At 40.6% G+C, this 16,733-nt stretch overlaps 1 protein-coding gene across 4 annotated transcripts in view; it reads left to right on the top strand.

Moving 5' to 3' along the window:
- The window catches only part of cd276 (CD276 molecule), a 95,500-nt gene that overhangs the window by 44,800 nt on the left and 33,967 nt on the right, over nt 1-16,733 (top strand). For all 4 annotated transcript variants that reach the window (XM_010878688.4, XM_020056530.2, XM_010878680.4 and 1 more), the window contains one exon: nt 15,770-15,904. In XM_010878688.4, coding sequence (XP_010876990.2) covers nt 15,770-15,904 — 135 coding nt within the window. The remainder of the gene's footprint in view (nt 1-15,769; nt 15,905-16,733) is intronic.

Below are 16,733 nucleotides of genomic sequence, written 5' to 3'. Positions count from 1 at the left end.
TGTCTTATTAGCAAGAAGCTAATCTAGAGTGGCCAATAGGGAAATTGTGTCAATGTGAGTTATCTGCAAGCAGAGTTCAGTACAGCCAATACTAGTCAATTGTCCAAACCCAGCCATTCAATATCCAGCCCAGCCCGTCTCGGAGAGACATGACACATGTAGCTGCAGGCCATCCGGGAGGGAATGGGGGAGTGCTGGACTGGTGTCCACCTCTGGATCCATCACATCAGCAGTCAACCCCCCCCCCCTGCATGTTTCTAGTTCTGGCTGAGAACAAAATGTTTCCTTGAAAACTTTAATCCAGTAACTGCAGAGTCATTACTCTGTCTTAATGTGCCCATGTGCATGTGTGTTTTCCTCAAGGCCATGGTATCAAATGAGGGCAATAATGTCAGACAAATTGTGGAAGTAAATATGCGCTGGGTCGTCCTAGAGGAGGGAGGGTTCCCTCACTGCATGCCAATAAGACAGCTCTGTGGTATCTAGTCGGAAAGCAATTCATTGAAATGCAAAAAAACGGGGGGAGAAGCCTCAGTGCAAAGATGCTGACAGGACAGAAAGCTGTGCCCATCCATCTCCGTTTGCCAGGTTTTTCCTCTCCCGGTGAGGTGATTTCCTTGTCCTCCCTTCCTGTAAGATATGCACCCAGAGATAGAGGACAGACGGCAGGCAGTGCTGCTGCCATCCTTTGATGTTGTCGGCATAGAAAAAGGCCACAGTCTAGGTTTTGATCACTTCCTCTGACCGTGATAAGTGTGAGAATGACTGAGTCTTGAACAAATTAATAGTTTTTACATTTCAGTTGTCCCCCAAGTAAACAAAAACAGAACTAATTTGAGTTTTCTTCCGTTTCAGTTTTCTCACTGTCTTCTAATTAGGCTAGTTAGGCTAATCCTTGTCCTCTTACCCTGCTGTGATTCCTGGTTCCATCAATGTTGTTACTATTCTGGCTGCTTATAATGGCCACCATAGCAATCCTCCCAGATCTCACAACAGCTGAAAGAAAAAAAAAGAAATAAAGCTTTTTATCGCTAGACAAACTTCATGTCAGTAAAGCTGTGGTTCCCAACAAGTTGTGAACATTGATTACAGCATACTGGGTTGAGAAGGTGATTATGGTTGACTGGCTACTTTTATGCCAAGGACCTCTGTGTGTTTGTCTCAATGGCTTCTTTTTCTCTGTGTAATGTGATTTACTCAGACACTTTAACTGACTCATTACTCAGAATTGTACAGAATGTAACAATCCTGATGACATCTGGCCCTCTACCAGGGTTGGGTGCTAAGTCTCCTTTTTCCCAGGCTTACCTGGCTCTCTGTGATCCCCAACACACCCCTGTCTGCCTGCGGCCCTAAGCTGAGCTAAAGGTCATGGCCACCGTGTTCAGCCTCACAGTTAAGAGAAAGCTAATGGATTCCCTCAGTCTTCCTCATGCCCGGCCTGTTTGAAACAATCCCTGGAATTTCTGTTCGCCTCTGGTGGGTTGTCATTATTCCCTTTTGGTCACAGTTAAGGGGGCAGCTTTTGTCCCATACAGGTAAAACTCACATCACAGCTGCAGAGACAAAAAGCTGCTTTGATCTTTCTGTCTTTTGTGATATTATGGATCTGAGACAATCTTAGACGACCAGCCGAGAAAACAGGGAATCATAACAGCACTTTATTCACCTTAGGCAGTAGACACTGGCCAGACTTAAATCACTGGTTGACTCCAGGAAAATAATGCCAATCTGAGCTCATTTTTTTACTTTCAGCTCTCTGTGAGGAGAGAAGGACCTAGACAATGCCCTGTGTGAATTTCTCTTTTGGTAATGCAGGTCTTAGTAAAGGTCTTGGTCATATTATGGCTTAGTATGGATGTGCAGTTTAATCTTACTACCACATGCTGCTATTTTTACGTCATAGTTTTTCTTCCATTTCTTCCATTTAATACCTACACCCATATCACACCTGCCTTAGATAATATTTAAAAGACATGAAAAACTGTCAAATGCCTCTTTCTCAATATGAAAACAGTCATGCTCTTGTCAGTATATCAATGACTTCAGTAAGTAATCTGATACTGCTATTGTTTCCAGGGTATCCAGCTAACTGACTACTCCCTTATTGGTTTTCGCCCTATTTCTGGATGAATGTCTTTAACCAAAGCTGTAGTGCTCTAGTAGCAAAATATTTTATTGATCCACATAGATTTTAGGTTTTAACCATTAAATGACCTGGCATGATGAGGCATTGATCTGTTATAGAGCTTAAAGCCGGTGTTTTTGCAGTTTTGCCTTAAGTCGGTCTTTAAGGGATACAGTCCAGTTGAGTCCCCCAGTCTTTCCTCACTCTAATTACCATAAAGAGACTACGTATATACATATTACTGTGTATTGCTTCTACTGTGTATGTATGTGTGTTGTTTACAGTATTGCCCAGAAGTCGTGCCCCAGTGCTGCTGCTCTGCAGTCTGCAGACTTTTCGTGTGACAGTGCAGCCCAAAACACTCCATCCTCACCCCAGCAGAGGAGGAACGAGGGGGGGGGGGAAGAGGATAGGTAAACAGAGCCATTAGAGACAAATCTATTTCTGAAGAAAACAAAATCACATCATCAAACAAGAGAAATAGAAAAATATGATCCTGCAGCCCTTTGGGGCTCCAGCGCTGAAATGATAGCCGACTACGGCATTTGTCTTTATCAGCCTGCCCTTAGGGAGAGCCTGAATCGAGGAAGGGGTGAGAGAGAGAGAATGGAAAGAGAGAGCACATCATCTCTGCTCTGTTCCTATGTGCTAGACACATTCATTACTTCTCTGCCTTATTATAGCTCTATATGGACACTTCTTGAACAAATCAGAGCATACAGTGAGCAGAGCGCAGTATTACAGAGTATTCGTCTGCAGTGACATTTGCTTTGCGTATTAGCATGGTTACATGCTAATTTACATGGAATATTTACCATATCTGATTATTGTTTTGGCAAAATATCAATTTGTTTGTGGGACAAACATACATCTGTGTTTACATTCAATAGGTAGCAGATTTCTATATTACTGTCTTAATGTGTATTTATATCATTGCAAGACCATTCATTAGCTGTTTTGGCTATGTAAATGCATGTGCGTATCTATGGCAATTTAGATTTTGTATATGGTCACCTTGGCAGAGCTCGACAATGACGTTGCCCGAAGGCCCGGGGCCAGTAAAAAGTAAATTCGGGACTAATCAAACTAGCAAGTCACAGTCCCGATTGGGCCACAGCAACAAAAAAAAATAGAGAGAGATTGTAAAACAATAATCGCATTATAAACTCAACATCCACCAGTTGTTTCGTAATCTGGCACACGCACAAATAACTACCTTGCAGCTCCTTTCGCGCGCTGTTGACCAGTCAAGAGTTGAGCTGTGATGTGACGCGTGGCTGTCTGGTATAGTTTTTGAATAAAGCATTTAAAAACTTGCGCGAGACATTCAACTGAAGATGGCAGTTAAAGATAACTACGAGCTAAAATGTTTACCTCAGTGCAAAAAGTGTTTATTTGTTTCGATGTCAATGGAACTCAGATGCACTGTCGTCTGTCCTAAGTTCCCGGCTAGAGCAGACAAATGTGGGTCTTTTTACAAAGGCGCTGACAACTTTCGTAAACAATCCCCGACTAGCCATGTTAATAGCAAACAGCACCTGGTCAGCATGACAGCCAAGCGGATGTCTGACCATCCCTCTTCAGGGCCTTTGGTTGTATCAGGAATTTAAATGCAGATGCCCATTGGGTGACTGCACGACATAACAACCGCATACCTAGTAACCGACGGACCCGCGGGTCGCCTTGCTTCCAGGGGTGAATGAGTTAGTTGTTTTTTTTTAAGTCAAATGCTTTTCTGACTTATCTTTTTATTTATTTTCATAATTAGAAATGATATAAAAGAAATCAAATGAATATTTTGTTTTATATATCCAGAATGCATTTCATAAATTATTAATCATGTTAAGTAACAAAAGTATTTGGTTCCATGTAGTAACACTGATAATTTACAACTTTTGGAACGAAGGACAGTAAAAATGTTTTTCTGGCTAGTAAGTTTCAAACAACGTTAAAAACATGTTTTAACGTTGAGCCCTGCTAGGTATAATCAGTTATAACCATCAACGAGTACATACGGTACATCCACAGTTGATTGTGCAAGTATTCACTCCCTTTGGGCTATTTTTCATGTTTTGAGTTACATCTTGTAATTAGAATGTATTTAATCGTGATTTCTGTTCAAAGTAGTGTGTCATAGTAAAAGTTGTATTCTACATGTTTTTATAAAATAATAATAATGAAAAAAGTATTAATCGTTTTAACATAATTAAGCTTCCCCCTTCTTGCCTTGCCTAAATTAGTTCTGGAAGCAAATTTGGCTTATTGATTTACTGTACAATTTAATATGAAAACATTATGTTTGTGACAAATGCAACACAACAAATCGCTAAATAACATTTCAGGAGTATTTCAGGTGAAAAGAGGGGGAATGCAGTATGCATCAAAATCCTAGATGGAAGTGTGCTTCAAGCAGCTTTACTCTAGACAACGTGAGGAATTCCCCTTTAAGTAGGACAAAACCAGCAACACAAGTTGATTTCCAAAAATGGAATCTTCCAGAGAATCTTCCTGACTGGCCAAATCAGCCAATTGTGACTGGTTTAAAATCTATCGCAGTACCTGAAAATTGTTGTCTGGCCATGATCCCTAAAACCTTACAGACCCCACACCTGTACAGTCCAGCTGTTCAACATTGACAAAGGTATTTCAACATCTCAAGGGTGTGAATTCTTATCTAATGAAGTTATATAAGCACTTAATTTATTTATCTTTTTTTTATTATCTTCAGTTTTGAGTGGCCTTTTAGGGAGATCATTGACAAATACAGCAACAACAAGATACATTTCAATTACACTTTGTAATACAACAAAATGTGTAAAATTCCTTTGGGAAACTAAATATTTATGCAATCCACTGTATGTAGGTAATCTGTCTATCAGGTCGAGATCGCACCAACAGGTTCCCCCTAGCCTTTAAGAAACATTTTCTTGGTACAGGAACATAAATGAATTCTGCACAAAATAAATATTGCCTTAAACAGGTATATGCAACCAGCAACCCACATGCTCCCAGTGTTGTCAAACTGAAACTTTTTCTCTATGCCACAAGAACAAAAATTATTCTCTATGCCACAAGAAGAAAAATTCATTGCAATTGTCAATCTTTGATCCATGACAAACTTTGTGGAGTTCCAGGAAATAAGCTAAAGTTACACTTCTTGTCTCAAAATGTGTAGATTTGCAGGAAATTAATATTAAATCCAAAATGTCATCTTTCCGCTAACAAGAATATCATTGTCACAATACAATACATGTTATGCAAGAGTAATATTATAAGCACATAGGAAGGTATATCTTTACAACGTGTCTGTATATTTGGTATAAGTCTTCAATACAGGGCCCAGTCTGGTGCTACTGATAACTTAAATATGATATCTCTTATAAACATCTATCAAAATACAATCAGAATGACCCAAAAGTAATTGAATATGTACAGTCCATGTAGTTCAAGAAACACAAAACATTGTTTTTAGTCATTTCAAAAGGAAACGCTTCTAAACCCTCTTTGGGCTATGATCAAATGTATTACAGTGGGGGGTCAATATGACCCCAGTCAGTAGTTCGGGGGTTAAACTGGCTTAAAAGCTCTATAGACAGACAGTGGAGTCCATCAGTCACGGTTGGCCCAGGGAATCGTATACAGCTTTGTCAAAATGACAAGATGGATTATCTAGATTTTCCCCTTTTTTTATTTGTGTTGATATTGGTTTCATCTGGAACCGAGGTCATTAGAAGCCATGCTATATTAATATAACCAGCAAAGGCATGTATGACACATTTCAATTATGATTATGGTCCACCCAGACATGATTATGAAACAATATGAGACTAACCCATTAACTTTGATTGAATATAGCACCAGGATTTCATAATATGCTCTCTTGCATTTATCCTAAGAACGTGTTTATCCTATGATGCCATATGATTTTGTATTAATCTTACCTCCCATTATTCTTTCCAGTAATCACAAATCACAAAACAAATAGGTGAAACTCAGTGAAAGGAACCTTCTCTGTCTAAGGGTGTATTCACATTAGTACATTATCAGGACTATATTTCAGTTTAAATAAAGTTTGAATAATTGGTAGATACTCCTTTCTATTCACATTTGCTAAAGAAAAATATTGTGGCCAAAAGTCTTAGCAACAGGCACACATTATGCAGTCAACATTAGCTAGCTAACGTAGCTGAGCCAGCCAGTCAATCTAACAGAATAGGGAGGCTGCTAACTAGTGCAGCGCACCACAAATGTAAATATAACCAAGGTAGCCAAGCTGTTTGTGTCACAAGAACTTCTGTTAGCTAGCTACCTATCCAATCTAAATAGTTAGAGATTCATTCTTGGGCTTTTGCAATTAACAAAATATTTTTGGGCTGGATGTATTATATGTTGTTTATAACCGTGTAGCTCAGTTTCTTTTAGAGCATGGTGCTTGCAGCTCCAGAGGTTGTTGGATTGATTCATATGGGTGACCAGGTTGTAAATGTATGCACTCTCTACTGTAAGTCACTCTGGATAAGGGCGTGAGCTAAAGTACTAAAATGTATATGTGCATAATCAGTCATTGTCCTACCTCAGTTAGCCATGAAATTCCAAGTTTGAAAAATGTGCCCCATTTTTGTTGACCCTTTTTGCTTTGACAGCACCACTTTTACAACCAGTGGCCATATATTTCTGATTTAATCTATAACCAGGAAAATCATATGAGGATGGAAATGTATCTTACTTCAAACCTAGACGGCCTAGCTCAGAATGTAACAACAATTTCTAACAACAATTCTCAACAAACAGCCTGTTTCCCAGACACAGATTAAGCCTTGTCTTGGACTTAAGTTTAGGATTTTTTCAGTAAAAAAACAATTACAGCATTTTGCAATTTCTCACTGGTGAGAAAGCGGTTCTCCACCAATGCCTGATAGAGAATGAAGTTCCAAATAACAATATAAAAAATTTAATTACCTGTCCAAAAAAAAGCACTAACTCAGAGTTCAATGTTATTGTTTGCCTTGATAACATTAGCTTAAGGTTCTTAGTTGCTAGCTATAGAGAGATAGTCTAAGTCTTCTTTCGCTTCTTTGTGGTTTTTGTAGTGTATGCTGTAGTAGACAGGGGAGGAATTGGCCGCTTGTCACCCTGGTCTCTAGCTGTCATTATAGTTTCTTACAGTAAGTGAACTTCGCTCCTGTACTTATGCTATATACTGTGATCAGCCATAACTTTATGACCACCTGCCTAATATTGTGTAGGTCCCCTTTTTGTCACCAAAACTGCCTTAAACTGTCGAGGCATGGACTCCACTAGACCTCTGAAGGTGTGCTGTGGTATCTGGCACCAATGCTTAGGTAGGTGGTACAAGTAACTTCCACATGAATGGCAGGAATCAAGATCTCCCAGCAGAACATTGCCCAAAGCATCACATTGCCTTCTCCGGCTTGCTTCCTTCCCATAGTGATCCTGGTGCCATGTGTTCTCCAGGTAAGTGACATACACACACCCGGCAATCCACGTGATGCAAAAGGAACCATGATTCATCAGACCAGGCCACCTTCTTCCATTGCTCCGTGGTCCAGTTCTGATGCTCACGTGCCAATTGTATGCACTTTCGGCTGTGGCCAGGGGTCAACATGAGCACCCTGACTGGTCTGTGGCTACGCAGCCCCATTTGCAACAAACTGCAATGCACTGTGTGTTCTGACACTTCTATCAGTACCAGCATTCACTTTTTCACTTTTTTTGAGCTACAGTAGCTCGTCTGTTGGATGAGACCACATGGGCCAGCCGTCGCTCCCCATGTGCATCATTGAGCCTTGGCCACCCATGAACCTGTAACCGCTTCACCGCTTTTCTTTCTTTGGACCACTGCAGACCAGGAACACCCCACAAGGGCTGCACATCAACTTTGAGGATAGAATGTTCACTAGCTGCCTAATGTATCCCAATCACTGACAGGTGTCATTATAATGCGATTGTCAGTGTTATTCACCTGTCAGTGGTCATAATGTTATGGCTGATCGGTGTATATCAACCAGGTAAAATTCGCAAAATAATCCAAGGAGGAAGCCTGTATCACAGAAGGTTTTTGGCTGGAACAGAACCTGCAGGCTACAAAAATTATAAATTGACATTTCACTGGCACTGAACTGTCTGTGTTGCTAAGTAACTCATAGAGGGCCTCATCAGCTTGCACAACATGTTTATAGGGGATAAAGATTGAGTTTTCTTTAGTGAACAAATCCTACCTAGCTTCAACTGGAAAGCCGCAATTTTACCAAATGGTGGGTCCTCAAGCTCTGGCTTGTCATTTGGGTTTGCCATATTTATTTACATGGCTGTGTTACGCGTTCTAGGCTAAGTTACCGCTCCAAGATCCGTCTCCGGGGGAAAACTGAGTTTAGAATGTTAGTTTTGCACCCAAAAAAGTAATGTGTGTGGTTGAAACTAGACTATATTAATTCGTATCACAATGTGTACAGAACCGAATGCCCTGTACCAAGCGGAATGGTACGGATATGTGTACCGTTACACTAATAATATATGTATTTTTATATGTATGTATTTATAAATATATATGTGCACTGCTTGAAAAAAATAAGGGAACATGTAATCATGTCCAGTTAGGAAGCATAAGCGATTGTGAATCAGTGTCACCTCTTTTGGTGCAAATGAAAGTTACAATAGGTGCACTGGAGAGGCAACAGCAAGACAACCCCGAAAAAGGGAATGGTTTTGCAGGTGGTGGCCGCAGACAATTGCTCTCTCCATATCCTTCCTGAATTCCTGATTATTCTCTAGTTTTGCATTTTGCTAGTGTCCTTGTCACTACTGATAGCATGAGGTGGTACCTGCAGCCCAGTCATGTTGGACAGGTAGTCAAGCTCCTCCAGGATGGCACATCCATACCGTGTATTTGTATCCATGTCGTCGCAAGAAGGTTTGCTGTGTCTCCCAATACAGTCTCAAGAGCATGGAGACGGGCCGTTACCCAAGGAGAGCTGGACAGGGCCGTAGAAGGGCGTCAACCCATCAGCAGGACCAGTATCTGTTCGTTTGTGCAAGAAGGAACAGGAGGAGCACTGCCAGAGCCCTACAAAATGACCTCTAGCGGGTTACTGGTGTGCATGTTTCTGACCAAACTGTCAGAAACAGACTCCAGGAGGGTGGCATGAGGGCCCAACATCTTTTAGTGGGACCTGTGCTCACAGCCCAGCACTGTGCAGCTCGATTGGTATTCTTCAGAGAACACCGGAAGTGGCAGGTCTGCCACTAGGACCGCAGATGAAAGTATGTTCACACTGAGCATGTGACAGACGTGAAAGTGTCTGGAGACACCATGGGGGACGTTATGCTGTCTGAAAACATGATCCAGCATAACCAGTTTGGCGGTGGGTCAGTGATAATCTGGGGAGACATATCTTGGGAGGGTCGCACAGACCTCCACGTGCTAGCCAACGATACCCTGACTACTGTTAGGTATTGCGAGGAAATCTTCAGACCCATAATCCGAACTTATGCTGGTGCAGTGGGCCCTTGTTCCTCCTGGTGCAAAACAATGCCCGGCCTCATGTAGCCAGAGTGTGTAGGCAGTTCCTGGATGATGAAGGCATTGATGCCATTGACTGGCCCTCCCGTTCCCCAGTCCTGAATCCAATTGAGAACATCTGGAACGTTATGTATTGGTACTTCCAACTCGGCCAAGTCGCGCCACAGACTGTCCAGGAGCTTACTGATGCCCTGATCACGGTCTGGGAGGAGATTCCCCAGGACATCATCTGCCGTCTCTACAGCGAGCATGCCCAGACATTGCCAGGAGTGCATACAGGCATGTGGGGGCCATACACCCAACTGAATTACATTATGAGTTGCCATGATGAAATTCACGCAATTTGGAACAGCCTGTGATTTCAGTTGTTTACTTAGATTTTTGGTGTGAGTTTGAATCCAGCCCTCAATTGGTTGCTGATTTTGGTTAGCATTGACTGTTATCTCATTTTTTTCTCAATAAATTAAACAATGAATAGTAAAGATTTTAATCTACGCCAATTGCTGTTTGAATTTGTAATTAAATTATAACAGCCATTTTGAAAGCTGTTTGTGTGTGTATGTATCTTTAACGTAAGCATCTACATTGATAGTGTGTATGTGTCTGCATGCTGGCACTCGTTAATTAATCTCTCACATTCTGACATAACTTTCCGTAACTTCCCTCATCAGCAGATATTTTTCCTAACCTTGATTCCCTTGTTTGTATTTGTATTGCTCGCTTAATGTCATTGCCATTCAGCTTGTTGTCATAGTAGCTGTAAGTAGCAACAAATAATCAGAGCAAAATGTGCACAGTCACAGCCTTGCTCTATGAGCCTCTATCCGTTTACAGACCAAAGTGTCTATGTGATGTATATACAGGCATTACTGATTAAATGGAAGGGAAGAAAACAGCCAAATCACGCTCAACAGCTTAATTCATGGACACATTACAATTAAATAAAATGGACCTTGTGTAAAATGTAAAGAAAACCAGAATGCAATGATGTGCAAATAATGTAAACCCTATATTCAGTAGAATAGTACAAAGACAACAAACCAAATGTTGAAACTGAGAAAATGTTTCTTGAAAAATATATGCCCACTTTGAATACATAATTAAATGATTCAGAGAATCCCAGAGAAATCTCTGTATGCAAGGAAGAAGGCCGAAAATCTATATTGGATGGCCGTGATCTTCAGGGCCCTCAGGTGGCACTGCATTAAAGACATACATTGTGTCTGTTGTGGAAATCACTGCGTGGGCTCAGGAACACTTCCGAAAACCATTGTTTGTCACTGCATCCACAAATGCAAGTTAAAATTAATGCAAAGAAGAAACCATATATAAACAAGATCCTGAACTTCCCCCGCCTTCTCTAGGCCCATGGTCATTTAATATAGACTGAGGCGAAGTGCAAAACTGTCCTGTGGTCATACAAATCGAAATTTGAAATGATTTTTGTGTGACAATCCGGCTTCTGAAGTGCGCACAGTCCTAAAGCTCGCATCCGTGATGGTATGGGGGTGCATTAGCATGAATGGCATGGGTTACTTCCACATCTGTGAAGGCACCTTTAATGCCGACCAATATATACAGGTTTTGGAGCAACATATGCTGCCATCCTGATGACGTCTTTTTCAGGAAAGACCTTGCTTATTTCAGCATGAAAATGCCAAACCACATTCTGCACATATTACAACAGCATGGCTCCATAGTATTATGGGTGCTCAATTGGCTTGCCTGCAGTCCAGACCTGTCATTCACTGAAATAATTTGGCACACTATGAAACGAAAAATACAACAAAGGAGACCCTGAACTGTCAAGCAGCTGAAATCCTATATCGAGCAAGAATGGGAATACATTTCACTTTCAAAACTACAGCCATTGGTCTCTTCAGTTCCCAAAGACGTACAGTGTATTGTTAAAAGAAGAAGTCACGCAACACAGTGGTAAGCATTCCCCCATCCCACATTTTTTGAAACATGTTTCTGGCATCATTGTTTTCCAAAAACAATATACTTTCTCAGCATTTGATATTTTGTCTTTGTGCTATTTTCAATTAAATATAGAGATAAATGGTTTGTGCATCATTGCATTCTGTTTTTCTATGCATTTTATGCAGTGTCCCATATTTTTTGAAAATAGGATTGTATAACATATTACAAATATCACTCATGCGGAATTGCAAAGTAACTTGTTAACATTTAAAAATCAGATTTTACACTAAACAGAAGTATAAACTCAACATGCAAGTCTTCCATGAAAGCTTATTTCTCTAAAATGTTAGGCACACATATTTAAAATCTTGTTAGTGATTTGTTTCCCCCCAAGATAATCTATACAACTGACAGATGCTCATCTCAGGGAAGCTTTTCTGCATGCTCATCATGCTCACTAGGGTCTTGACCTGACTACAGTTTGGCATCGTACCCAACATTAAGGGTAAGTGCTCTCCTATGATGGTCACTGGCACAGTGGAGTAGTGTCTTTATGAATTATTCTAGGTTTTAGCTGTACCGAGTGGTAATTCAGTAAAGTCTTTGAAATTGTTGCAATTTTATTTTAGTTTAGTCTAGAACATCTACAGGTGCAAATATCCTCTTCATGTTGAATCTGTTTTTCTCCCCAATTTCATGATATCCAATTCACGTTTAAAGGGAAAATCTACCGCTTTACATTATTTGGCGAGTTTTCTCAGTCTCTAGACAATCATGACTGATTAGACATAATTATGCACCACAGTAGTATTTTGGATATTTCGTGCCGAGAGAGTTTTACCAATGCCATCATTGGTTGATTGAGCCTGTTGTCCTATCTAAAAGTAAATGGAGTCATGTTTTGTAGCGATTATTGTTGACTGTCTGTCCCGACAATTCCTCAGTCACGCTTTTAGTGGTGGATAGATATGGTTGGCCTAGTTCAATAAAACCACTGTATATTTCTCAGCAATATTCTTGGTGGCCACAGCAATGCAGGATAGCCAGAAAGTGGACAGTTACTTTGGACAATTTAAGTTACTTAAATATTTGTGTTATCCTTTTAATATGAAAATATCTAAAATTACAGCTAAATTCATGGAAAAACTTACATTTACAATTTAAGTTAGAAAATGAAGAATAATGTCATGGACTGAATTATAGACCAGGAGCTAGTACCTGGTTGTAATGCCTAGGATGAAAACCACTGCTGGCAAACGCTTCTTGGCGTCATCAATTATCATGCTGAACCATTCTCTGGACGTCTGTTTGGACACTAGGTTGATCGTTTGTTTCCAGAACATCAGATTATATGCTGATTTTATGATCTCTTTGCTGGCCCAGTATCACAACTGGACAAGTAACCCAAAGGTTTTATCAAATCTCCCAAATACTTGATAGTAGAGAGTGCTTTTTATTGCATGCTACTGTTGTTGATCATTAAACACAGTGCTGATGGGTATTGCCGAAGGATATTGCCAAAGAGCTATAGGTGAACCTTGTTTAGGTGGGTTTCATTCAGCCTTTCTTGTCTCATTCAGCAGTGGAGTTTTCCAAGAATCAAATGATCTGTTCAAAGAACAGAACACTGTGTCTACAATAAATCATGGTGAAGGTACAATAACGCTTTGGGGTTTCTTTGCTGCCTCTTGTAATAGAGGCCTGAATCTACACAAGGCATCATAAAATTAAGTACATTATAAAGGTGTTTTAGAGTGCATTGTTTAATGAAGTGTCCAAACACTGACTCTGTTAATGGACAAGGACCCCAAACACACACACGCAAAGCACCTTGGAATGATTAAATAAGAAAGGCCTAACTCTTCTAGAATGGCCAGTAAAAGTCCATATTTGAATCACATCAAAAAGTTATTTGGAACTGAAAACAGCAGTTGGTGGAGGGCACCAGTGAAACATTAAAGGATATCAGCAGTTTGCTCATGAGAACTGGGCCAAACTGCCAGGAGAAAGCTGCAAAAAGCTCATTGATGGCTACAAGAAGCATTTGTTGGTAGTGAGTTAATCGAAAGTGTGTTCAATGAGGTAATAACTCCCTGGTCCCTATAACTGTGTCCATTTAATGACCATATAAATGTCTAAAAATTGTTACATTTTTGGTTGGTTTTATCTGGCCGAGATGCTGTCGCTCACTTTGATATTTAATTGTCTCACCCGGGGTGAATGAGGTCTGAAGCTGTTTGAGGCAGTTCTTCTCAAAACCTGCAAAATCTTATTGTCACTGTTTTTTATTGAAAATGTATGAGTCAGCAGTGTTTCAGCATCACGGCATGGGAATTATACAAATACAACTTTCAATTATATTTCAAATGAATAAGATCAAACTGAGTGATGTCATTCATTACTCCAGATGACAGATAGCAAAATGCAGCAGAAGGCAGGAGGATACCTACAGCCCGCATCCTCTAGTGCCATGCCAAGGATGTTGGGTGGTGAGAGAGGAGGAGGTGGGCAAAAAAAGGGAAACAGAAAGTACTCCAACTGCTGAGATATCTTTGCCATCTGGGCATGTTTTTTAACACTCAAGTGTTTGTTTAATGGAGCATCACTTGTTCATTCCAGATAAAGCTTCCCTAACATCCAGATTTAGCCATTTGACAGCGCTCGGAAAGTATTACATGCATGATATGAGGAGAAGGATGTTGTTGGTGGTTGGACTGATGTTCTGCAGTGTTGTGATAATAATTGGTGAGGTGGCATGGGGGAAGGAGGATGGTCGGGAGGATGATAACAGTATCTTCCTCTTTTCTAATCGTTGCTGCCTCCCCAGTCACTCTAAACGGATGCTCCGTAACTTTAGCTATGCCTTCAACAGCTTTGTTCCAACCGTCCCACACAGGGCTCGAACCAGCGATACTCTGATCGTTTGATCCTTTATCCAGGTTGGCTGAACAATGAGTAACTATGGAAAATTCATGGCCCTGGGTTGTCCAGTGATTTAGGCCGCTGCCTCCTCTGCACATGTGCTGCTGGTGCATGTGTTGGAAAACCCATGGATAAAGCTCTCTGCTTTGGCTTTCACCATGATAAAGGTTTTCTGAGATGTTCTGGAGATGCGGATCAGGTCAAGGGGACATGATGTCTGGTGACTGAACATTACCAGTTGCAGGATTTCTTCTGAATAGAGCAGGGGGAATTAGGTTAATGCGATTAGACCCTTTCTGTGTGTGAGGGACTAGTGGACCCCTCAGCCTGAGTGAAGGAGGTTACAGGTATCATCAACCTTCTTCTTCCACCGAGAGGGAAGATAGAGGTGTAGGTTTAAGAAAGTGGCAAAGACTTTCATGGGGTTAGAGAAATAAGCTTGACCTTTGGAGTGATACAAAGAAATGTTGGCAGCAACTAGAGAGGAGGAGAAGGTAGCCAGGAGCTTGTGAAAGTATGATAGGTCTTGTAGCTGTTTTTACTCCGCTGCCCACAGCCCTGTTCTGTGAGCTCGCAAGGAGACACCTAGCCACGAATCAGGGGGGAGAGAGGACGGTTACAGTGAAAGGATGTGAGTAGGAAGGAGCGTGGGGTGGAAGGGACAGGATCAGGAGATGGATAGAGGGGAGCAGTCAGGGAGATTGAATATAGGGGCTGAATGGATCAGGTTGGAGTGGTAGTACAGAGAGCAGGAGGGAGGGAGGTGCCGTAATCATTGTCTACAAACATCATCTAGTGAAGTTCAAGTTAACTTAAAGGTGAGGTGACTTAAAGGGGTGGTCAAAAAGGGACATTAGTGGAAAGAGTTGGAAAGAAATGAATGACAGATGTTGGGAGGATAAAAAAATGACTATCATCAGGAAATAAGTTTATCAATGACTCAATCTTCTTGAGGAAGAGTCTAAGGGCAACTGGTTGACAATAGATGAGTTCCCAAAGGAATTCTACATGGGTTGTGCTGACAGAGGACACACAATTAGAAGGCTTCCAGCCGCAAGGTAAGGAACATCTTTAAAAACTACAGGGGAAGGAATAAATAGTGACAGAAAATCCAAGCTACAAAACTGCAAAAGCTCAAAATGAGATCTGCAAAACAATGATTAGAAGAAACATGAATGTGAAATGGAGCATGGAGCCTTTTTTCCATCCTTGAGTAACTCTCCCCCCCTCTCTCCTTTCTCTCCCTGTTCTCCTAGGTCAGAACATGGTGTTTCCACCAGTGGCTCTGTGGGTCACAGTGGGCCTGGCTGTGTGTCTACTGGGCTTACTCATTGCCCTGGCTGCAGTCTGCCACAGGAAGATCAAGGAGAGCTGTGAGGAGGCCCGAGCAGGTACCATTCTGACCCATGCTCCGCTGTCTGAAAAGCCCCAGACTTCTGTCCACTTCTTAAAAAAGATTATCTAACAAAATGTATGAATTTCCCTAGGTCAAACGGGTGTGATTATGTGCTTTCTGCCATCTTTGCATCATGGTATAATGGTCAGACAAAAAAGTGAGGAAAGCCAAAACGCATATAATACCCCTAAATGAAAAACTATTTCCACCAGGTATTAGGGTTGCACAATATTTGAAATAACTGACTTATTTTGTTTTTCTGCAATATATATTGCGATATGAAAAAATAAAGGGTGTCTTCACCAGATGACCCGAAAAGCTTTATTTGAGAATAATTAACTATAATAGAATGATTGGGGTGATTTTGTAGGGAACTGCATCTTCATGGAAAATAATAATTATAAAATGAATTACTTTTTACCTTATGACTTATTTTGGGTAGATTAATTTATTATATTAATTAATACACTGTTTAATTCAGCTTGGTTCTTTTGTATTCATGTAATACTCTTCTATCAATTCAGGCTAAGGTCAATGATCTAACATGCTATGATATTAATGATATTAATGAAAGGGGCTCATTTGTGAATGAAGAGGTGTGGTGTCTATAAGGGATCCAGGTGATTACAGGAGGCTTTATCACAGTACTCCAACCAGGTTAAAACAAAGCATTACTCTAAGGAGGAAGATTCATTATCACAAAAGGGAATTAATGTGAATGACAAAATCAAATCAAAAAGTCATTTAACATTTTATTACATTACAAATTAAATTACAAACCTCCTTTCTGAAAATAGAAACATATTTTAATTTAAACCCATTTG

This window comes from Esox lucius, chromosome 2, assembly GCF_011004845.1.
Source record: "Esox lucius isolate fEsoLuc1 chromosome 2, fEsoLuc1.pri, whole genome shotgun sequence".
NCBI lineage: Eukaryota > Metazoa > Chordata > Actinopteri > Esociformes > Esocidae > Esox > Esox lucius.
The sequence above is the reverse complement of the archived record's forward strand: the minus strand, read 5'-3'. Positions and strand labels throughout refer to the sequence as shown.